Source organism: Ascaphus truei, chromosome 14, assembly GCF_040206685.1.
Source record: "Ascaphus truei isolate aAscTru1 chromosome 14, aAscTru1.hap1, whole genome shotgun sequence".
Classification (NCBI taxonomy): domain Eukaryota; kingdom Metazoa; phylum Chordata; class Amphibia; order Anura; family Ascaphidae; genus Ascaphus; species Ascaphus truei.
This window is the reverse complement of record NC_134496.1, coordinates 36,864,343-36,888,534: the sequence shown is the minus strand read 5'-3', so window position 1 is coordinate 36,888,534 and position 24,192 is coordinate 36,864,343. Positions and strand designations below refer to the sequence as shown.

At 41.7% G+C, this 24,192-nt stretch overlaps 1 protein-coding gene across 32 annotated transcripts in view; it reads right to left on the bottom strand.

Annotated features, from left to right (window-relative positions):
* Positions 1–445: 445 nt before the first annotated feature.
* MBNL1 (muscleblind like splicing regulator 1) overlaps positions 446–24,192 on the bottom strand; it is a 149,730-nt gene continuing 125,983 nt past the window's right edge. For 13 of the 32 annotated variants that reach the window (XM_075570472.1, XM_075570494.1, XM_075570487.1 and 10 more), the window contains 7 exons: positions 21,379–21,624; positions 18,163–18,216; positions 16,994–17,147; positions 13,293–13,328; positions 12,567–12,661; positions 8,531–8,605; positions 446–6,704 (listed from right to left, as the gene is read on the bottom strand). In XM_075570472.1, coding sequence (XP_075426587.1) covers positions 8,549–8,605; positions 12,567–12,661; positions 13,293–13,328; positions 16,994–17,147; positions 18,163–18,216; positions 21,379–21,624 — 642 coding nt within the window. In that variant the 3' untranslated portion in view covers positions 446–6,704; positions 8,531–8,548. The remainder of the gene's footprint in view (positions 6,705–8,530; positions 8,606–12,566; positions 12,662–13,292; positions 13,329–16,993; positions 17,148–18,162; positions 18,217–21,378; positions 21,625–24,192) is intronic. The other 19 variants (XM_075570491.1, XM_075570473.1, XM_075570498.1 and 16 more) reach the window with 11 other exon arrangements.

The following is a 24,192-nucleotide window of genomic DNA, read 5'->3' as shown; positions in this document are numbered from 1 at the left end:
ACAAGTAGACAAGTATATGTACTCTTAAATAAAAGCTCAGGCCCCAAAGGAAGCCAAGGGGATTCTGGGAACTGTTAGGAGTCCTTCATCTGCAGATCGAAGTGAGCGGACGGGAGTGTAGGGAATTAGAAGCTCTCAGATCGCTGGGACCCTGCTCATGTACCGCTTTGAATGTCAACAAGCCAATTTTGAAATACATTTGCCATTTTACAGACAGCCAGTGCAGAGAACGGAGAAGAGGTGTCATGTGGCACAAATGGGTCTGGTTAGTTAACAACAGGGCCGCGGCATTCTGCACCAATTCCTCTCGGTCCCATGTCGGACTGCATGTATATTCTCACCAACAACTGTAAAATGTGTGAAATAAAGCCCCCCCCCCCCCTTTTTTACATTACTTTTGAAAAAAAAGTGTAAGTCCCAACTTCAACCCAAAAAGAAAACCAAATCCAAAAAGAGAAGTTTTATTAGGGCAATTTCACTTTATTTTTCATACAACAAGGTCAACTATAGCATTAAGAATAAAGTAAGCATAAAAACAAACTGCAGCCAAAGACAGAGTACATAGGTTTGAGCTACTACAAGCGAAAAGTCTATGGTTACACAATAGCAAAATCAAGCAGATCTGTCCTTTCAGCAGATGAAGGCGTCAAAGTTTCAATTTAAGTGCAAAGTAGGTACTTGCCAGTGTGAATTCGCGGTAAAATACTGGTCCAATAATAATTGTCTTCAGCTTTGGTTTATAACATTATACTGTTTGGTGAGTGCAATTTATTAAGAACTTTAATTTGGGTCATCTGCTAAAAGAACAAATTAGTATGGCAATAAAAAAAAAAATAAAACAAAATCACAACTACTACAGCTACTGTGCGCTGTTTGTTTTGCCGGCTTATGATTTAAGTTTTTGTGAAAAAAATCAATACTTTTTTAAAATTTTCTATTTTGTCTTGTGAACAATTAAACTACCAAACTGTCAGAAATTGATTTGAATAGTATATACCCATAATATAGTTTATTTTTCTGTGATACTTTAAACATGCAGTTGTTTTTGAATAATGTAAGGAATACTTGATCCATGATTTCACCTTTTCGATGGCAGATTCGGACCAGTGGGTCATTTGTCAGTCATGTGATCTCGGAATAATGGTATATCTGTCCAGCTAAAAAATCCTGGCAAACTAGAAGCTGTCCACAAAAAGCAAAGCAACTTTTTAGGGTGTATGGAGTGCTAACTCTGTGCCACTTTTGCAAGCAATTTTGTTCAGCCTGTCATTTTATGAGCCTTAAAACTCCTTGTAATTATAGACATTTTTATTCAAAATAAGATCTTACTATAATACATGTTTCTCTCTTTTTTGACTATATACAGAAGTGCAAAAAGTCAACTTCTCCCTATCCGTCCCGACATGCTAAATTGCAGCATAATCAACCTTCAAGAGTCCGCACACTCTTCCTCTTGTTACGTAAACTTTGAATATTTGGATTATCAACAAAAAAAAGTCCCTTGATTTATTGATTATGCAGCTTATTTATAACAAGGCCTGATATTCAGGGATTTTCCAAAAATATTAAAACAATATTTTAACATTTGAAATGGATACAGTAGAAAATAATTTTTTTACTATAATATCTAGGAACTAGATTTTCTTATAATAACTAATTACAAACAAAATAAATCATCAAAATATTACTCAATTGTCTGCCAGGATTGTTGCAGTAGCAACAACTTAACTTCTTACTTATCAATGATTACATAATATAAGATATCCATACAAAAAGATCTTTGTTCTTTTAGTGAAAACTAGACAAGAACTAACAATGACTGATATTCTTACACTGTAATATTAAATCAGTAAAATATAAATCATTTAGTTAACAATACAAATACTTATATGACAATACATGTAAATTCAGAACTGAGTATGGTATGAAGAAAATAAAACTACTTTTTTATTCTTTTTTTTTTGTATTTTGAAAAAGTCATCAGTTAAATCTATTTAAATGAAGAAAAAAAAAAAAAAAGAACCTAGAAACTGAAAACAGTTTTTAACTTGCAATAGAAATGAAAACATTCTAATAAATGTATGAAATAAAAACTACATTTTAACAAGATAAAAGTACTATTCAATGATGTAAGTAACGACCATAAAATGTGAAGTCACTTATACTTTCTTAACACAATTGAAATTACATTAGTGTGGGCTGCCACCCGTAATGTAATCTAAGGCTTTAATAGATGTACAGTACAATCAGTAAAACCAATACCAGTCTTATACTAAAAGCATCTCTCTAGAGAACAACATCTGCAGTAAACATGAAAGTACTGAACTCCTGTCCTTCCATTTCAATTTAACCTGCCAGCGACTTGGCTAATTCTGCAGCCAGTTAGTAAAAGGGTTCTCAGCTGCGGCTTCCGAGCTTGAAAGAAAATTCCTTTGGACGAACCACTTAAAAACAAAACAAATAAAAGATCTGGATGCACATCTATTGTCTTCTGATGTTGCTATAAAAGCTTGCTATAAAGCCAATAACACATATCCCTTTACTGCTGGATGATCCTGCAAATCACTCAGTAAACTGATGTACAGTACAGGCAAGCTCTTCTGCCAGCAAGGTGTTTCATTTAAAGAAAAAGTTATATATCTATATTATATATATATATATATATATATATATATATATATATATATATATATATATATATTTCACCCCAATAACTTTAACCTCTCCAAATACATTCGTGTTCACTGCCTTTTATATTTTTGTTGATTCCGCATAAGGCCGCGCGTATAGTGCCCGCGACGTCGCCTAAAAAACAAATGCATTGCCGCCACCGTGACGGCGACAATGCGACGGAGCGTCGCGAATTTTGGTAGCTGGCAATATTTGATTTTTCAAGGGCTGTCGCCTCATGTGACAACCCCATAACCAATCAAATGCCAGTACACCTGCGACGCCGCCGCAAAGCGAAATATAAGTTTTGCTAGCGGCGACGGGAGACGACACCCATCCCGTCGCGGGCAGTATACGCGCGGTCTTAGGCAATGGATTTGCTTACAGTTGTTTAAATGTGTGACTCGGTTGAAGAGATTTTCTTTCATCTACTCTATAATTGTCTACGTTTTGATAGATCCTACAAACAACATCAAACCCATTCCCTCCATTTTGTGTCTGTTTGTTTGATGACATCACAGAAATGGTTTCTACTTTTATGTATATCGCACTGTACAGAAGCATGTTTGAGAATACCTTCTTGACACTATATATGTAGCTATGGTTGTGCACCTTGGTGCGAAAGTTCGACTTTGCAAAGTTTCATCCGAATTTCACCTTCATTTTGCGTTTTTCACTAAATTTGCACTAAAGTTCAATTTGCTCTGGAATACGTGAAAAGATGGCGAAATGCAACATTTTTGGCATATTACTGCAAAATGTTGTGACTTTCACCCGAATTTCATGAAAATTACAGTGTATAAATGGCCCTGTGACCTAATGCCATTTGCTTCTGTGTTGAACTTTGCAATCTACATTAACTTTTCATGCTGGGTAAACGTTTTGTGAACAAAATGTTTTAACTCAAGTTTAGGTTGGTGCGTTACTGCAGGGGTGCACAAACTTTTGCCCCGGGGTGCTCCTTTGCCTGCTCAGCCCCAGTGCTTGCGCACCCCGCCCCCCTAACCTGGTATCCAGCGTCACATGACCCTGCGGCGTCATTTGATGCTGCGTTGCCCGAAGCCGTCCGAGAGAAGGTAAGTGAGTTACAGAGGCCTTGCGCGCTCCCCTGCATTTAATTTAAATGCTTTGGGGAAGAGCGCAGGACCTCTGTAACCGCAGCGCCCTCCCGAAAAAAATTCTCGCTCCCCCATTTTGCGCACCCCAGATTACTGACACATATGTTGTACATGTATGAATATATGTTATTTTCCTTACATATAGAGTACAGCCCTCATCAAAATTATTTTGGAAAGAGCTGAAGTTCTTGTGGGAGGTGAAAATGACTTTGAACAGCACCTCCTAATAACAGATTGAAATGGGGTTTTTTTTCACTGGGCAGGTGGCTTTATGTGGCTTTTGATAATTATCATAACTCTTTTTTGACAGAATATTTAAAAATATGAAATATACCTCTGTCTGAATTAATTGATTCACAGTTCTATCTTGAACTGAATTTCCCACCTAGTTCACTAACAACAATTCTGTGTGTCACTTCCAGAGCAGATATGATCTCCATATTTGGCTTAACGCACATGTTTTTCATAGAGTATGAAAAGGTCTCAAAATATGAATCTTCCTATCTTAAAGGGGCAGTTGCCCCTCCTTGATCTTATTTACCCACCTTTTTTTAATTACATACACGGTGCCGCCCACTCCAGGATAAACAAAGTGGCGGTTTAAAGGTCCCACGTCATGCGGGCCAATAGGAAGCCACAACGTCATCCATTGCAGCGTTCTATCGGGCGCATGACGAGGGGAATTTAAATAGAAGAAAGCTAGCTTTCCCGATATGTATCTCTAGAACCAGGGGCTCACCGGAGCTGAAATGAATGCAGTAAAGCTCTGGGATCCCTTGCTTTCCATCCTTGTAAAAACGGGGTGCAGGGCTTGTGCTGCTCCTTTAAAATAAACTTTTTTTTTCCCTAACTAAGGTGTATATTCTGTGCCGTTTGTAGTATGGTCGGTGAACCATTAGAGACAATCCATGTGCCTTGGGCAAGTGTTGTACAGATTTGTATGTGTCTGATATGCAGCACCGGTGAAAAAGCTTCCTAAACACATGGCTTACAGCAATTCTGTACAGTTATATAAGGCAGTAAGGAAGAGGTGCAAATCTGTGTGTTCTGCCCATTCTACCTTAAGTACCTTTAAAGGTGCAGTTCCCCTTAGCAATATGCATTTACAGTTCCCATGGAACAGTTCTGTACTATTGTTAGGTTTCACTATTTAGCATATTTATTTGCTTTACAAAATGAATGCTGAAAGCCCAACTGTGAAAGTACAACTCCAAGTATTGTGGACTATAACGTACGTACTGATTTTACAAGTGGACAGTTGTGGGCTGAGCCATTACTAATGAGGAAATAACGCTGCTGGGACGCCAGATTTGCATAGATCAGAGCGGGATTTCACAGCAGGCATATTTTTTTTCATTATAACGATGGCCATTTTGAAGGACTTGCAAAATATATTTTGCATGTTTATCTTTTTAAACAGAATTAGGGATTTAGCACGAGATCCGGAGGTCTACAAAAGAAAACGCATTAGCCAGTGCACACAAATATTTGGGGGGCTGAATTAAATGGAACTGCACTTTTTAAGGACAAAGGCACAATACGTGCAGTAATTTTCCTGTGGCCTGCAGTGTTTTTTAAAAAAAAAAATAGCTAGTACAGTTAATGCACACAAATCCCACAGAATACATTAAGCCAGGAGTGGTCAACTCCAGTCCTCAACTCCTCTCTCAACAGGTCAGGTTTTAAGGATGTCCCAGCTTCAGCACAAGTGGCTCAGTCAAAGACTGAGCCTCTGATTGAGCCACCTGTGCTGAAGCATGGACTGATTGAGACACCTGTGCTGAAGCAGGGGTATCCTGAAACCCTGACTTGTTGGGAGTTCTTAAGTACTGGCATTGAGCACCACTGCATTAAGTATTCGCCCACTGGCATGCACAGGGTTAATAAAGCTAAAACGGGCATCCGATTGATACATGTTCCGTGTAAATTAGCGACTACATAAAAGGATTGCATTTCTTGTGATGTCAATTCTACTCTTACAGATGACATCCAACGTTATTACTCTTGCCGGCGCGTGGCAGTGGGACATACATTAATCGCCCCCGTGCTATAAAGGGCGGGGCCAACACGCAAATTCACCCCACGGAAGTGCGCCAACGAGTGCAATAACGTTGGCTACATCTGTAGGTTAAAATAACGATTTTCGTGACAACTTTGGCTTCAAAATCTAGCAGTGGCTCTTGACTGGTCCACACTTACACCAACAAAATGTGGTTCTGAAAATAACACTGATAGAGTAATACTCTAAAATAATGTACAGTCTATGGCACTTCATGAGAACTTTAAATAACACCGTACTTAAACCCTTAATGTGCTTACAACATACGCAGCTGTGGTTTGCTTGGCACATTCATCTGTGTCAGAGACCTTTTGCCACCTCTCTTACAATCTATAACAATAAAAATATTATCCTTAAAAAACTATTTTGCATGCATGCTCTCAGCTACAATGGCAATTTGAAATACAAGGTGCACCTTTTTTTTTTTGTTTGTTTTGTTATTTCTAAACCTTGAAATAAAGAAACTTGCTGAAAAATGAGACCTCGGTATGAACCAACACATTGGGGATTCATGGCTACAACATAGTCTGAATTTTCAAGGTGACACGTTGAACATACAGGAAATGAATAAGTTATGCATATCGGTTGGAATATTTACGCAAAACCCCTGTGTTAGAAAAGACAGGATATGTTGTACACTTAGACAAGAAATTCACCTTAGCACAAACATTATTTAAATGTACAAATTATATTTGCAACAGTGTGCAGTGGGTTTTCGATGTTGATCCTGTCTTCACTTAGCATGCAAGATGTATGATGATGGGATTTAAGTGTTTCTTGACTGTATGCATGTTATGGCTAATGACCTTGTACTGTATTGTTTTTCAAGCACACTGTCCTTTTCTCCTTAGCATGATCTACAAATAGAAGAACAGAGAGACAATTGTTATTTTTTTGCACCTTAAACAGTTCTACGTTTTCATTCTGCAAAATCAACATTTTAACACAAAACAGAGGTCACATATAAATTCAGCAACTCTAAACAGTTTGAGAAACCGACATACTGTAAATGCAAGAAAAAAGCCAGGCTTCTTTTATTGTCTCTGCTTAGTATTCAAATAATATACATTAAATCAAACTGCTATTTAAATAACATACAGGACACCTACAAGGTCATATGCTATTTAAATATGAAGGATATGGAGACCGTGTTGTCAAAACCCGGAAAATGTAAATAAATAAATAAATAAATAAATACAATTTGTTTTATCTGGAGTGCTTCATCTATAAAAGAATTAAAGAATCATTGTGAAGAGGTCCCAGGGAAGGTAACAATAAAGAAAAAAATACTTGGGGGATTTCACCTACAAATCCGAGAATCAAACAAGAGAACTGGAAATATACACATTTGTTCCTTGCACTAATATTTAGTAAAAACATTGGTTACATACAGTATATGAAAATCAAGTTTAATGATTATAGACATAACAAGTATAGTCCGGGTCAGACCCATTGGGCATTGGTGGGTCCCTCCTGCAGTCCGCAGACAGAGCTGTCAGACAGGCTCCCACTTACGGCGTCTGCCAGACAGATCTTCCTCCACTGAGCTCCCTTACCTACCCAATAGGCTCCAGAACCCCCCCCCTCCCTCCCCGCTCCTCTCTGCTTGATAACTGCGGTCCAACAACTCCTTCTGTAACACCCGCACCTACCCCCGTGCAACAGCCTGCAGAATAGATGACACTGTTGCTAAAATACAACACTAAAAAATGAACGCATGTCCTCATTCTCTCCCTTCGGGACTACTGCAACCTTCTGGCCTCCCTGCTGTCCCCGTCCACCGTATTGTAATTGTATTATAATGCTAGTAAAAATGGTAACGCACTGTGTACCTGGTGGATGCTAGAAACAAGTATACACTGTAGATGTCTGGGTAAGTAACTAAGTACACAGTTAAAAAACAGAAAACCACAGTTGCTTTTGTTCAGTTGACTAAACAATTTCTTAAGTAAGTGGTGTTATAAAAAAACATTATACGAGAAGGTGTTCCAATGAGTTAAAAAAAAAAGTACATTGCATGATGCAATACAATATCTGGAAATCCTGGGCTCTGAAAAGCCTTGATAACCCTCTTACCGTATGATAACGATAAACAAACTCATATATTCCTAGATTATTAGGAGAAACAAAACCCAGTTCAAAATCGGTCTTTCGTGAAAAGTTATTGTATTGGTGGAGGGAGCTTTAACGTAAGCTTTTCTTTTATTATTAGCAGGAGAAGCGCAGGGAGCCACAACAAAATAGCTTCTCATAAGGTTAAAGTCTTTTCTTATCTATTAGTTATGCGCATTACTGAACCGCCTTCCAGCATACATGGAAGGGGTGGATACAGCGGAAAATGTAACAATGCTTGGGATACACCGGATGAAACCCTGCAGGATACGCGCTTCTGGATCCCGCTTCAATGAGCTGTGAAGCCATCTTTCCCTTGCTATGGCAGATTTCATCTCCATTAATTTAACGGATCTGAAACCTTCCAGATCACGGTGAAGGTGATTTCCCAGCCTATTCAATACGCAGCAAAGGGGTTCATTGTTTGTTGTATAGCCCACCATTTGCACGACTTTATTTGCGTTGCTACAAACCTAAAGATACATGTGGCTCTATACACGCTAGTTGGTTGAAAATGAAAATCTACCCGAAAAATGTTTCCAAACATGGAGATTACGAATCAAAGACTTACTGTACGGTGACACAATCTCTACATCTGTGTGACATACTTGTGACTACTCAGATGTTCCGCGGACATTATGGGTATCTGCAGATAAAATGTTTAAAATGAATAAAAAGCTTGCAGCCAACACACATTAGTTATATGAAGAAACACAGTGAAAAACAGTTGACTTTTGAGAGTAAAGCACTACGCAGCAAATTATGAAACGAAATGCTAAAGTAGCAAATTGATGGTAAGAATTGCTCAACCTGTATACATAAGGGTCAGCAGCTGCACAGGAAACGGAGTAACAAATTACAGAATTCATATGGAGCAGTGACTGAAAAGAGACCCCCTTTTGTTGGCCTACACAAAGGTCACTATTGAGTACTAAACAGTAATGGGACAGTAAAAAATGAGCTTAGCAACAGAGGCTGAAAACATTTCAGTACATTTGAGTTTCTGTCAATGATTTCATGATTAAGAAGAATATTGTGTTTTATAAATCTTTGGTTGACAAAATATGGCTGAAATGAATACTTTAGGGGTTATTCATTAAAGTAGCTGTCGCCCCCTAACTTTCTACCCTTTTTACAGAAGGCAAACTGTGGGCTGTGGGGGGTGGGGGAGGGGGGAGGTACTGTGCTATTTTCAGCTCTGTGCAGCCTCTGGTTCCTGAGAACTTGTTAAAAGTGAGTATTTGGGATTGCCGCTTTAAATAAATTATAATAGTGCCGATCGGGACACTATTGCATGGAAACTTCTATTAAATCAATGGGAGTTTCTGTGCGATAACGCCCAGAGCAGCACTATTACAGTTTAATGAATAACCCCCTAAGTATTAACAATTGTCCGTATGTCTATTGTTCAATATATTGATGTTGTTACTCTAAGGCTACATCCATAGTTGATCCGACGCCGACATCGCTCACGCCAAATAAAAATAAATGGAGGCCTTTGCGCATGCCCATAGATCGCGCCAACGCGGCCGATGCATGGCAAGACAAACTTGTTTGAATTTTCCGCGCGATGGCCGGGTCACGTGCGCAGTTCAGCCACTGAGAGCAAACCGCTCACGTGACATCACGGGCACACCCTCCATCACGCAATCCTGCAGGACACGGATCTCCTCAAGTACAGGCGCCCGTGACATCACGCGCTCGGTCGCGAACGCGCAAGTGCCTACTATGGACCTGGCCTAAGACAGGGGTGGCCAGCTCCAGTCCTCAAGGGCCACCAACAGGTCAGGTTTTCAGGATATCCCTGCTTCAGCAACGGTTGCTCAATCAGTGGCTCAGTCATTATGATTGAGCCACCTGTGCTGAAGCAGGGATATCCTGGAAATCTTACCTGTTGGTGGCCCTTGAGGACTGCAGTTGGCCACCCTAGCTCTAAGATAATACAGAATGGACGTCTGCTTAAGATTGTGTGTGGGCCTCCCAGAGTCTACATTTCCAAGTCCCACATGTTTATGCTTGTTACTCCCATTAAGCACGGAAGCTTAATTCAGAGTGGCAAAATAAAGACATTTCACAAAGTGCACAGAATATTAATTTAATTTCCCTGAACCTGTAGTATTTTAAAGCATCACGCCTTATGACGGAACTTCGTAGTTGCAGATACATTTGAATAAGATGCTTATAATAGGATATCGCCAAAGAGTTTAAAGTGACAGTAAAAGAACACAACTTTTATATTCCCTCTATCTGAATGATCAAGCAAGACCTGCTAATGCAATCACGTTCCAGCAGATTACCACTTCTCCATCATATAGTCTGGGATATATATATATATATATATATATATATATATATATATATATATACACATATACATATATATCACATGTAACTACTGCTCACAGGATAAATACTACTATGTATTTAAAACTGCAGTTCAAGCAACATCCTACATGTGATTTTTTTTAAAAATAAATCAGTTCTGCAGAATGAGAAAATACTTGTAGCATTAAAAAATATATATATATATATATTTAAATACATTTTTAATGTATTCTAATATAACAGGAATTTTTGTTCCTATAGCAACCATTTACAAAGTCACATCCCCTTCCCTTTCTGAATCAGCATCATCTTTTTGAGCCCTGCCCTCTCTAGCAGTGAACCAATTGGATCTGGTGTCTGCCTGGTCACATGATCTTCTTCACAGAACTTTGGCTCTCAGTGCAGCAGAAGAGGACCCAAGATGCCTTTAGTGAACCCCCAGCCGAATTTCAGCGATCGATAACAGGAGAACGGATCGATCAGCAACTTAGCTAATCACTTGTCAGTGTGTAGATTGTATTGATGCACATATCGAATGAAATTTGTTTGTTTTTTAAACGACAGCTTGAACTGCAGCTTCAACCTTCTGATTTTTTTGTGGAACGCTCCCATTACTAGATATTTTAACCCCTTTGCTGCCAGAAGAACCAGCCATTAATTGCAGGTTTAATGGCAGCAGGTGGGATAAATAAAAAGCAGCATTGAAGATCAAACTTGTGAACTATTTCGATAACAAACGACCTGTTCCTACCTTCTCTTTCTCGTGTTTAGGACTTGGGTTTTATAAATAGGTGTGTGATTAAATGGGAACGCTGTTATTTTGAAGCAATTTAGCAAATTATAGTGCAGGCAAACCTTGCCTCGGTTTGCCTCCATTCAGTTTTTCTTTAGTTCACACTTCCATCGTGAGAGGCAGAATAAGTATCCCTGGGCAGGGAAGACTTGGGCTCTCGCTCAGCCGAAAATAAAGAAGTAAGGTGCTAACTGGGGCAATGTACCAATAATAAACAAGGCAAAGAGAACCCCAATTTTTTCCCCTTTAATATGTGCATCAATACAATCCAGACAATGATACGTAATTAGCTAAGTTGCCGATCGTCTCCTGTGATCGATCATTCACTAAATGTCTGCCAATGCAGCAGAAGAGGACCAAAGATGCAAAGTTCTTTGGGGAAGATCATGTGACCAGGCAGTCCCTAGATACAATTGGTGCGCTGCTAAAGAGAGGGCAGGGCTCAAAAAAGGGTGTACCAGAATCTGTTTCAGATGAGGACGGGGGTGTGACTTTGTAAATGGTTGCTACAGAAACAAAAAATGCTTGTTACATTATAATACATTAAAAATGTCATTCAGAGTTGTTTTTCTCATGGAACAGAACTGATTTACTAAGAAAAAAAAACACACCTGTAGGATATTGCTTGGTTTGCAGCTTTAAAAGTAAAGGTAGTTAACCACCATTCTTTAATGTAGTGCGCAACAAAATGGGGTTCTCTTTTCTTTCCCTTATTTACCACGCTTCCATCATGCTACATGCTGAAGTAGGACGCATTGTTCATATTACCAGCTTTTGCATGGACTTCTCCTGTGCCACTAAATACCGCCCAAGCTTTTCTCTATCAAATCAGCAACTGCTATGTTTTTAAAACAGCGAATGCAACATATACACAGGGTTGCCACCACTACGGGTTTCATCCAGAGACTACGGGTTTTGGCCACGTATCTCCGGACTACGGGTTTACCTATTAAACCTCCGGGTGGCAACGGTGTCTCCCACCATCCTCGGTGTCCTCCCGGCATCTCCCCCTGCAACTACTGCCAATATGGCCGTGCGGCGTCAAATGGTGCCGCGCTGCCATGCCAACAGGAACGCTGCGTGACGTAACAGCATCAGGTGACGCCCGTTGCCATGACAAAGCGACATCACGTGACGCCTAGGCGCCCTGTTGTCATGTCAACTTGACGCTGTGTGACGTCACAAAGAATCCCGTCGTCATGGCAACGCAGCGCCATTTGGCATCACGCAGTCATATTGACGGGAGTTGCTGGGGGAGGTGTCCGGAGGGTGCCAGGAGATGCCGCTAAAGGTAAGTGCCGCATTAAAAAAAAAAAAAACAGATCCGGGTTAGCCTTCAGTAGAAGGTGGCAACCCTGCGTATATAGATTTGCTAAGATGCCTTTAGAAAGAATGTGTAGGCCAACAAGAGGCCGGCTGAACCCGGCCTGATACTAAAAAGCCCTGACGTAGAATTGCTCCAAGGAAACAAAGCTGTAAATCTACAAACCTGGTTGGCTGCGGCTGCTGCAGCGAAGGGAACACTTGAGGCCGATGTTGCTGCTGCGGACACAGCAGCTGGCGATGCACCGTGCAACATGGGAACTTTCGGAGGGAAATCATATAAGCAACATACAGAAGAGAATGTAGCAGAATGGGAACCATAGCAACACGTGGCAGAACAATGGGGCATAGTGTTTATCGCAGCGAGCAGCCACGTGACACAACGTCACCAGCGAGTGAAATGCAAGCAGAGTGTAAAAGCAGGACAGCAATCCAGGGAGAAGAGGGAAGGTGTGGGATGAAAGAGGGGGGGGGGAAAGGGGGAAATGTTTGTTACCATCAAAATAAAGGCATTCAAAACAGACGAGCTTAATTTGTATTATTCTAAATCAGGAGATATTAATTAAGCTTTCAAATTTGCTCCTGGAGAATATCTAAGTCATCTTTCATTCGCATGAGATGAAGCCCCTTAAAACAGACGTCTAACTGGATTAAATAGCATAAACAAAGTCAATTTTAATTAAATACTTTAAAACACTGGGACAATACAGGCAAAATCCTGCAAAGCTGGCCGTAAATATAATATTTGAAATACTAAGTATGAAAAGATCACCTAGCAAATTAAGTTCATTGCAAAAGAATACGAATACAATGACTGCGTATTTAGCGAGAAATTGTGTGTGCAAAGTCCCTCAGGCATTTAAGATAATCAAGAAACAAAGCTGGCACCTACCAACACTTGCAGCGGGTGTCATGCACAATATTGAGCCTGCCCATCATGCATTGCAACAGGAAGGTGGATTGGAAAGGGGAAAAGAATTAAAACAACCCATCACACGTGTGGTTAGAAAAATTATTTGAACAAGAAAGATTGGTTATTATGAGAACAGTGGCATATGCCATACAGTATAACGGTGAGCATACTCAAATCACAGATCAACACAGGTGAGTATTAGGATTTGTCTGGAGTGCAGGTGGAAAGATTGAACTGTTGTACCCATGGCCTCATATGTTAGTGTTGCAATCACCAAGACAATATGTACTGTATTTAATAATCATGACACCAGGTTGCTGGCAAAGCAGAGCAACCTTGGGCTACAATGTGTGTCAGAAAGGTGCAGTCGGTGAGTATTTTTTGTTTTCAAATGTTCATTCCTATTTACTCAGCAGCTTTTATTTAAGTTCCCAGGCACATCAACAGCTTTCCCCCGCCAACAAGTAATTAATGACTAACTGACACGCAGACAGCCCATTACTGGCAGCCATTACTTGAATATAATTTTTTTCCTTAGTGAATATTATTCCCTGCATACATGCATCACTTTTTTTTGTATACTCGGTGCCAGTGAAGTAGGAGTGAACATTTAAAGCTTCAGTCAACTCTAGTTTATAAGATATAAGCTTTGCCACATAAAGCTGCCACATGGACGCCAATGCGTGTGCAGCACTATCCATAGTGCAATGCATTTTACAAAGCTCGCTTCAGTTTGAACAATATTTCAAAAAGGTACTAATTTAAGGGGTTCCGATGGCTGCGCTTATAGTGCCGGCGACAGCATCGCGACAAAACAAATTCATTGCCGCCGCCTCGTGCGCTTATAGTAAACGGCTTGGTCGCGATCGATGGACGTCATCTCAATTTGATTTTTCGAGCAACCACAGCCTGACGTCGCCGGCACTATAAGCGCAGCCTCAGTCTGAAGCACTTCCATTAGCACTTTGACTAGTGCGCCTTCAAGTCAGTGTCGGTCAAATAAGCAGTAAACTGGGTCACGTTACCAAAAAGAAGTTCTGCTGTGCTTAGCACAAATCCAAGATGGCAGACCTGAGGAACGTCTGCTAGCTGCGAGTTGCATAGCAACTTCTTACTCATTCGGATTTTGAAAATGTTACTAAACTATTTATATCAAATGGACTGCTGCTTTCACTGCATTTTATTGTGTTGCACGGTGCTGTATTTGCACAAAGTCACATTGATTTCCAAAAGGGATCATGTTTTATTATGTGTATATAATTATATATATACTAGCTGAGAGACCCGGCGTTGCCCGTGAGTGAAATTTCCCGCTAGGAAAAGGTGGGGGGAGGGACAATGGACAGGAGATGGGGTGGGGGGAGGGACAGTGGACAGGAGATGGGGAGGGACGGGGACAGTGGACAGGAGGGGACAGGGACAGTGGACAGGAGAGGGGGCAGTGGACATGTGTGGGGGGGCGGGGGACAGTGGACAGGAGGGGGACAGTGGACAGGAGGGGGGGTGGGGGGAGGGACAGTGGACAGGAGATGGGGAGGGACGGGGACAGTGGACAGGAGGGGACAGGGACAGTGGACAGGAGGGGGGGCAGTGGACATGTGTGGGGGGGCGGGGGACAGTGGACAGGAGGGGGACAGTGGACAGGAGGGGGGGACAGTGGACAGGAGGGGGGACAGTGGACAGGAGGGGGGGACAGTGGACAGGAGGGGGGGACAGTGGACAGGAGGGGGGGACAGTGGACAGGAGGGGGGGACAGTGGACAGGAGGGGGGGGACAGTGGACAGGAGGGGGGGAGAGTGGACAGGAGGGGGGGAAAGTGGACAGGAGGGGGGGTGAGAGTGGCCAGGAGGGGGGGGTGAGAGTGGACAGGACGGGACGGGGACAGTGGACAGGAGGGGACGGGGACAGTGGACAGGAGGGGACGGGGACAGTGGACAGGAGGGGACGGGACAGTGGACAGTAGGGGACGGGACAGTGGACAGGAGGGGACGGGACAGTGGACAGGAGGGGACGACGACAGTGGACAGGAGTGGGACGACGACAGTGGACAGGAGGGGGACGACGACAGTGGACAGGAGGGGGACGACGACAGTGGACAGGAGGGGGACCTTTCACTGCATTTTATTGTGTTGCACGGTGCTGTATTTGCACAAAGTCACATTGATTTCCAAAAGGGATCATGTTTTATTATGTGTATATAATTATATATATATAGAGAGAGAGCCTGTCAGAGCTCTCTGAATCTCCAATAATGCAGCCTCGGCTCATATTAATACAAATTGCAGTCAGACCTTGAAGTAACATTTTTTTAAAATGCTATTAAATTGACACTTTTATTCATCAATGTAATATTCACTCTCCAGGAATGTCCTCTTGGATTATAGTTTTTTTTTGGAGGGAGCGGGGGGAGGGCGGTTGTTCATAAGCATTTTCCCGCACAGAAGTGAGGTCTGGGTTAATTATACCATGTGCCCCTTTCCCTATTGCAGAGCTTGGATGTTTTTTGTAATTACAGTACCTTTGTTGCAGGCGATTCTATTTAGAAATCTGGTATTACGTTTATAATCGTGATCTATATATATATATATTTTTTTTTTAAATGCCCTCTCTATGAACTTTGTTACATCATGTATTCAAATGATAGTAAATCATATCTGAGACTTCAAATGCGGCTTACTTTAGATCAGGGGGTGCACAAACTGGGGGGCGCGAGATTTTTAGGGGGGTTGCGGCGCTTACAGAGGTCCTGCGCTCTCCTCCAAAGTATTTAACTGAAATGCCAGGAGACCACGCGAGGCCTCTGTAAGTTCCCTTACCTTGGCTTCAGACGACGCGTCGCCATGGCGACGTGACGTCACACGACCCCGCGGCGTCATTTGACGCCGGAGCCAAGGTAAGGTGGGGGGTGTGGGTGGGGGGGGTGAGGCGCGAGCAGGGCGGGAGATCAGGCGGGGGGCGCAGACTTATTGTGAGATAATTGTGCTTATAGCAGAAAAGTATTGCAAGGGTTTCACTATGTGTTTTGAATCTATACAATTTGCTGCCAAATTGCTAGTTTTATGAAACATATGGCATTACTGATTTACTCATAAAAGAACATACTAAGTATTTAGGTTGTATTACTTAGCTGACAGTTCCACAATTAAAAATAACTTTGCAGTGTTAAGCTGATGGCAGAAAGAGTTAATCTATACTAAAACGAAGAAAAGGGTGGCTGTGAGATTACCCTTCTCCTACCAGATGTGTGTAGAAATAACATAAAATAGAAACCCAACAGCTCAGATAAAGACAGATGGACATTTTTCTAAGACCCGGAGGTCTAAAGTAAAAATGAAGATTAATCTGGAATTTGAAAAAAGGCTAACACGAACACATCATGCACGGTTCTCAAGAACCTCTGCGACAGGTCAGGTTGTAAGAATATCCTAGCTTCAGCACAGATGACTCAGTCAGTGGCTCAGTCGTCAACTGAGTCACTGAGCCACCTGTGCTGAAGCAGGGATATCCTCAAAACCTGACCTGTTTGGGGCATCTTCAGGATTTGTAAATTTGCCTTATGTACTGTATTTGTAAACATCAAAGCTCTGGCGTGGCAAATATGTCCACGGGGTCACGAAAGATTCATTTACACTTTGCTTCTAAACATGGCCCAGTTCTCTACATCAAGTGGTTTCTCTTACCTGGTGGGAAAAAGGCAGCTTGTTGTTGTAACTGCATGTTGGCAAGAGCCTGTTGGTACTGGAAAAAACCCGTATTAAACATTGCGGTGGCACCATTGGTTTTTTCAAGTGCAGGCCTCTTTGGTAATGGGGGAAGTATAGATTGAGGAAATCCCTTTAAGTCGAAGTAAAAGAAAGGGGAGAAGCAATAAATACAAATGAAAAGCCGCGACATGACGCTTGTATCGCCCTCAGAGCTAGAGAGGACTGCAGCGCCGTGTCAAGCCATTCTCTGCAGGCCTGTCCAGGGCTGAAGGGAAACGAGGCATCGGCAAAAGCAGCGGCAAAGCTAGTCTACAGGGCTACACATAGTTACCCTTTCACTGACAGAGGAGCCAGCAACGCCCCATCTGGCAGCAAAAAGGTTTAAAGTGCAATCCCCTCTCAAAAGAGAGGCCATAATAACTCATTAACCAAAACTATGTATAGATTGCACCTTTATACACTTTAATTAGGAAGAAAAAAAAAGCATATTTGAATCGATTAATAAATATATAAGGGATCTCTGTGGCAGGTAGGTGATGTATATCAGCATAATTAATGTCTCATAATATAATATTGAAATAAAAGGTAATAAATTGAGGGGGAGGGGGGGAAGCTGCACTGCTAGCTCCATGAGGTTCAACAGTTAAAGCAATGTTAACAGTTGTATTACAGAATGATTGAAAAAGGTACAATCACATTGAACGGTAACCCAAACTTCCCAAAACCCAAGACATGCAAACTGTACCAGTGCATGCAGGTATGTTAACATTGACTTACACATGTTAAAACTACAGGTACATAAAAGTAGCAGTAAAGCCATGCCACACACACAGATACAAACATTTACATTAACATGTATAAATTTGGTGCCCACTGAGAATTTTAACTGAGCCCTTTTCTGCTGTGGCCAAACTGAATGTGGTATGCTGTCCAATCGGAACAGATTTCAAATATTAACAATAATTTCACAGCCCTATTTTGTATTTTTTTTATCAGAAAACCACACTCAGTTTTCCATTGTATTTTCAGAATGTACAACAGAAAACGTTTATAAAAAAAAAATATATATATATATATTTGTAAGTTTTAAACTGGTTTGTACAATAAAGCTACATGCCAAGCTAAAAGGTGAAAGGTCATAGTACCAGGTCAAAGGTTGCCTCGAGGGGTCGCTTCAGTGATTTGACAGCCGACTGAGTCTTAATTAGCAGGCAGCGAGCACATGATGGCAATGGGCCAATGGGGTTCAAGCGCATTAACATAAACAGCAAGCAGAGGTGCATCATGGGGGCAGCAGTGCATATTTTGGTAGGTGAGAAAAAAAACAAATAAAAAAAACAAATCATCCGAATGCCATAAACAACAAATAACAAGACTAAGCATGCACAGTAAAGGCTCTGAGTTGTTGTTATTGTGAGATACAACCTTGTTCTAATTAATAATTACCAACACAAGTTACTCTAACAGAAACGACAGAAAAAGAGGCAGTCCGCTTTTTGCTGATCTTTTTCTTAAAGCATCCATCAAAAGGAACGCAGAAACGGCCTCATTCCTCACACTATGCTCCGTAATCTGGAGCTCGTCACCGTTTTAAAGGACCAGTCCCATCAAATCAATCCATTTTTTTTTAGTCACATTTCCCATGCTTTTTTTTTTTCATTTCAATTAGTGATGAAGTAAAGTAGGTATCAAAGAACAAGTTAATTGATAATAAGTGTTAGTATAACAATACTGGCAGGGACAATTTCAAATACAGTAACTCGGAATATGTATTTGGCCCCAGTTTCTATATAAGAATGTACTTCCCTCCTACTCCCCGCAAACGGCATTTGTAATGATGCATTCGGAGGGCAGTGTCCGAATTGCTACTAAAGTTAGGTGAATGTGTTTAGTTTATTACAAGCTGCTGTTATAATGGGGCTTTTCTTGGTGTGTTGCTTAACGCAAAAAAAAACAAAAAAACATTAAAAGCAGCAGTTTTGCCCGATTCTTTTAATTTCATTTTTGTTAGTCTACCTCAGGAATGGCCAACTCCAGTCCTCAAGGGCCAACAACAGGTCAGGGTTTAAGGATGCCACTGATTGAGACACCTGTGCTGTTGCTGGGATAGCCTTAAAACCTGGCCTGTTGGTGGCCCTTGAGGACTGGAGTTGGCTACAACTGATCTCCCTGAACCGGGTGACCCCCTGGAGCTTATCCGCCCCTGGTCCTCCAATGTCAAGGGACTCCCTACATTAGGAACGGCAAGGCGGCCGTCTAACGGGCAAAGGGGAAGGTTAAAAATGGCTGCGGGGTTAGCGCTTGGTCTGGAAAGGAAAGCTGCGATACTACCAGGAGGTGATGTTGCAGCTTTTTAATGGTGACCCCACAGCCATGTTTGTAGCTGTGTCAGCACCGGACATCAGGGCACCATGGAACCCAGCCCCCCACCCCACTACAGGTCCCGCCCCCATGGATTCTGGTGGGATACCCTTCCTACCCCAAAACAGGGAATTGCTGCTTTAAGGGATCTACTGAGAGTATCAGAAGACGGCAGTGTGAGAATGAAACACGGTTTAGTATTTTTGCATCAACATCCTATATCAGAAACCTGTGTATCCTTTATCACACATTTAATGGGAGTTTGAGTCACAAGTCTATATTAGAGAGTATCATAGAAAAACAACATTTAAATTCAAAACAGCCAGACTTGGAGCTTAAAGTACATCCTAACGCAAACTTCTACTCCCACGTAAGAAACGATAGGGACATAATACATAGGCCTAGATTCACTAAAGGTAGAGACATAGAAAAAAACATGGCGTTATCAGTGTTTATCACCAATGTTATTTATCAACCTATTCAGCAAAGCCATATCGCTAGCAGTAAAGCAGAGATGAGAGATATGTCAGCATTATTTTGAATGCACCATAAGCAAATTGGCACACAAGTAATTCATCTCACGTTACATATTCACGTGTTATTCCCTACAGTCTGACACCTGGAGCTATCGGACTAACGGCAAAAATACCGCCAATTTCTATCACCTCCCGCAGACAGGCGTTAAGTCTATTTTGCCTATGCATACAATGGCCACTGTATGCATAAGCAAGAGAACACTAGCCAACCAAGAATAGGTGATGCAAATACATACATTTTAGAACAGAATATATTAACCCCTTAGTAGCACAAGTGCCCATCTAGTCATGGTCGACTTATAAACTACCTGGCCACTTAGGCTATTGAAGGTTTAACATTTGCACGTGCACACATTATGCTTTTGATGTTTTATTTGTAGGATGTTTATGCTAGATGTAAATCCATTTGGTGCCTAAAGACATCCTACAATGCAGTAGTAGCAGAGGCATCAAAGAGGTTCAACGATTCTCTGCCATAGGGATTTTTAAGAGCTTCTTCTACATAACCCTATGGTAGAGAAGTGTGATATCTTTCACCCTCCCACAATGGCATCGCAAACGTCAATTAACGCATTTTGAGTCAATGCATGCGTGTATGCAAATGAGCTGCACGTCGCCACCAAGTAATGAACAAATAATTCTTAGTGAATATGACAGTAATAAAAAAAATCACTATGATTCCATTATTTGATAACGCCAAATTTAACGCAGCTTTGTGGACCTTTAGTGAATGTAGCCCGTAGTGTTACACAGCAGAGATGTGACATTTTTACACAGCAGAAATGTTTTTACCTTCTCCACTTGCAGTGTTACATTGCTCCAGAATGTTATTATAGTGAAGCTTGCTAAGCAAGCACCTAGATGGCCACTAACCTCCAACTCGTCTTAACCACTCGCCCTTACTTCTAGCCCAGATGTAGCCAGACTCTCTGTCCCTGGAGCCTCTGGAGGCTGTAAAAGCCGCGGCTGCCTGCAGAAGGTCCGCTCTTCTGAATAGGACCCCCCCCCCCCCCCCCTCACACAGAGAGATTTCCCTCTGTCAGGACATGCCGCGGTCAGGATTTCCACGGCCGAAATCAGTTAGTCTGGCTACATCTGTATGCATAGGTGCAGATGTTACCCCTGTCTTTTGCCCACCAAACATAATAAGAGATATTGATAAAGATGCTACACTCTTCTATTTGTGTTTGGACTTCTACCTATTGAAATAAGGCCAACTGCTTCAGACTTACATATGCACAGATCCTGTACAATCGGCAGAATGTGAATTATCTGTGCATGCACGTTGCTCTTCCATGCTGCTTCCCTCCCAAATGTATGTAAGTATGGCGTGTTATATCACACCTTGCAGCTCAGGATGTGATTCATCAGGACTAACAGTTACTAACATAGTGTGGCTGTGTGTAGTAAGTAATCTGGGTGGCAGCAAACAGCGCAGCTTTGGAATGAGTTGGTTTAACTCACCATGGCTGCTGCCTGAGCAGCTGCTGCTTGGTTGACTTGGTACTGGGCAGCCTTGATCTTGGCTTGCAAATGTGCAGGAGGGTGGAAGTATTTGCACTTTTCCCTTGAGCATCTTCCTTTAATATAATCCATGCACACAGTGACCGTGTTATCATTGGTATCAATCATTGCACTCTCGGCTGGGTGAGCAAACCGGCACTCATTCTCTCCCCTGTTGCAGTTGCCACGTTGGAACTCTCGACATACCTGCAGAGAATAAGCACACACACATCAACAAAGGACACGTACCGACCGGGCTGAGGTTTGCATTAAAGGTGCAGTCCCCCAGAGAAACAAACATTCATTAATAACAATCACACGTTTAATAAGCTACAACTAACTGATTGGGTCCATTCTATAAAAGATCAGGCAATATTCCAAATTCATTTTCATCGGTATATTATGTATATGTGTTTCCAAACATTGTCACTTGAGGTTTTGCTGCCTAATCTCTCCGCGTCTTGTATTCTTAGTGATCTAGCAGGGAAGAGGGCTAGGAGCTGATTCTTATAATCATGGCCCCTTATTAGATACCCCCTTGGAAGCAAAGGATAATATACAGGAATTTCAAACATGATTTAAAAGTATTGTTACTTAAGTAATTGATGACTAAAAAAAATAATAATAATTTTTGTCAGTGTCATGAATTCACTTGCGGCCAACGTAGGCCAGAGATGCAACAACACCAAAATTTGCATGTATGATAATGTCGCTGTAAATGATGACTCCTATTTGAACAGATATTTATATCGGCTCGGGATTTAGCAAGAAATCATTGCCAAACCCTCAGGCTATATTTCATCTCCCTGCTGATGATAATGGCACTGTTGAATAATTCTGTGGTACAAGAAAGCTGTTCACATGTTTGCCACAAGGGGGGCATCTAAGTCCTCTGAAATCATCTTTTCTGCTCGGTTAAAGCAGCCAAAATGTAGCACTGGGCAATTTAATTTATTTAATTTGTCTTATTCCAGGATTGAAGCAGGGGGTTTCCGGAGTGGAACCCCGTTTATTTCAGCTCCGAGGTCTCCCTGCTTCCTGAGTTCCTTACCTCCGTTAAGTGTCTGCAGTCAGGGAACTTGTGTGAATAACAAAATGGCGGTGTTTAAATGTCCAGCGTTCTGCAGGTCAATAAGAAGCCGTCACATCACCCCTTGTGGCTTCCTATTGGCCTGTGTTACCTGAACACGGAGGTAAGTGTGGGAAGCAGGGGGTCCCAGGCGTGGAAATGAACACAGTTCAGCTCTGGAGACCGCCTGCTTCAATCCAGTAATAATTCAAACAAAATTAAAAAGCGACACCCTGCCGCATGCTCTGCTGCTTTAATACATTTCATAAAGATAATAGGCCCTTGTTTGCCGAACTAACAGAATCAAGCGGAGGAAATAAAACACATTAAAAAAGGGAGGTTCTGCAGCAACTTTAGCACCTCCATTTTTAAAACCCTGATAAATGCCAAGAAAGGTGTAACAGTATTCCACATGTATAAAGGGAGATTTAAAACCTGTTCAACCAAAACGTGAAATGCATGTCGCATGTTTTGCACTGTTTTATATACATTGTGTATTTCTCTCGTCATTGTTTTAAAATGCATTTCATATCGTGTACAATTAACACTTCTCCAGCACAGAAGGATTTAATTAGCAAAACCTCCTGTGACAATTCCTTTTGCATTCAAGAATGGTCTAGGACATTTAGCCGATGGCATCTCGCCGCCGCCAATCAGCCGTAAAGATAAGCCCCTAACGCTAATCCCCCAAACCTTACCCTTATCATAAAACCCCTAATCCTAAAGTTTACCCCTAATTGGACCCCTTACCGTAAAACAACAGTAGAAATGAAGGAGAAAAATCGGATCCTTAAATCATTTATTGCAATTCAGTGAGACAAAAGCTAGCACGACGTTTCGGGGACCAGTGCTAACCCTTCCTCAGGTGCACACTGAATTGCAATAAATGATCTAAGGATCTTTTGAAAGAAGTGCGGCTATTTTTCTCCTTTTCTACCGTGATTACACGTTGGCGGTTCGGGAATCCCGCCACGGAGAAGCCACACCCTTCAAAATAACTGGACAAGAAAATGATCCATAGGAACAAGGGGAGTGCAGGGCAAGTACCTCTCTTCTACATTCCTTCACCCTAAAACCCCTAACCCCCTAACCTTATCTCTTACTCTAAAACTTCTAACCCCTTACCCTATGCGGTTTGGGGGGGGGGGGATCCTCCAAAATGTTCTCTAAATGGTCAAATCGGTTGAATGTAAGAATTAATTACACCTTTTTTCCTCTCTAGAAGTCCCCTGTGATTCAAATCCCAAATAGGGATTGCAAGGTCCTTTGTGTCAAGAACCCATCATAACTTTATTCTCCCACTCCGTTTAGTATTCATTTAGCAAATATTATTACTACTGATAGCGTTCTACTCCCTTGATTTATTTTCTATTTATGATTTATCGTTTTGTCAATGGCACTGTGGTTAACATAATAACATAATGACTTTGCAAAGCAGGCCCCTTCAGGGATTAAACACTTTGCTATTTGAGGGGCATTCTAAGCTGTATGATACAAATCCTTTATGCAACAGCATCTGAATACAGCTGTGTGGGCACACAGAGAGAAACATTGTGTTTTCTGTTTCATGATTGCCCTCTACTGGTCATTTCCATGAGTTGGATATTGTCTATAGGACTTCAGCCGTGCTGAGGTGCGCGGAGGCTGAGGGAAAGCGGGTGCTTTCCCCGGCCTTGGTCCGCGCGCCGTCCGGGGGCATGTCGGGG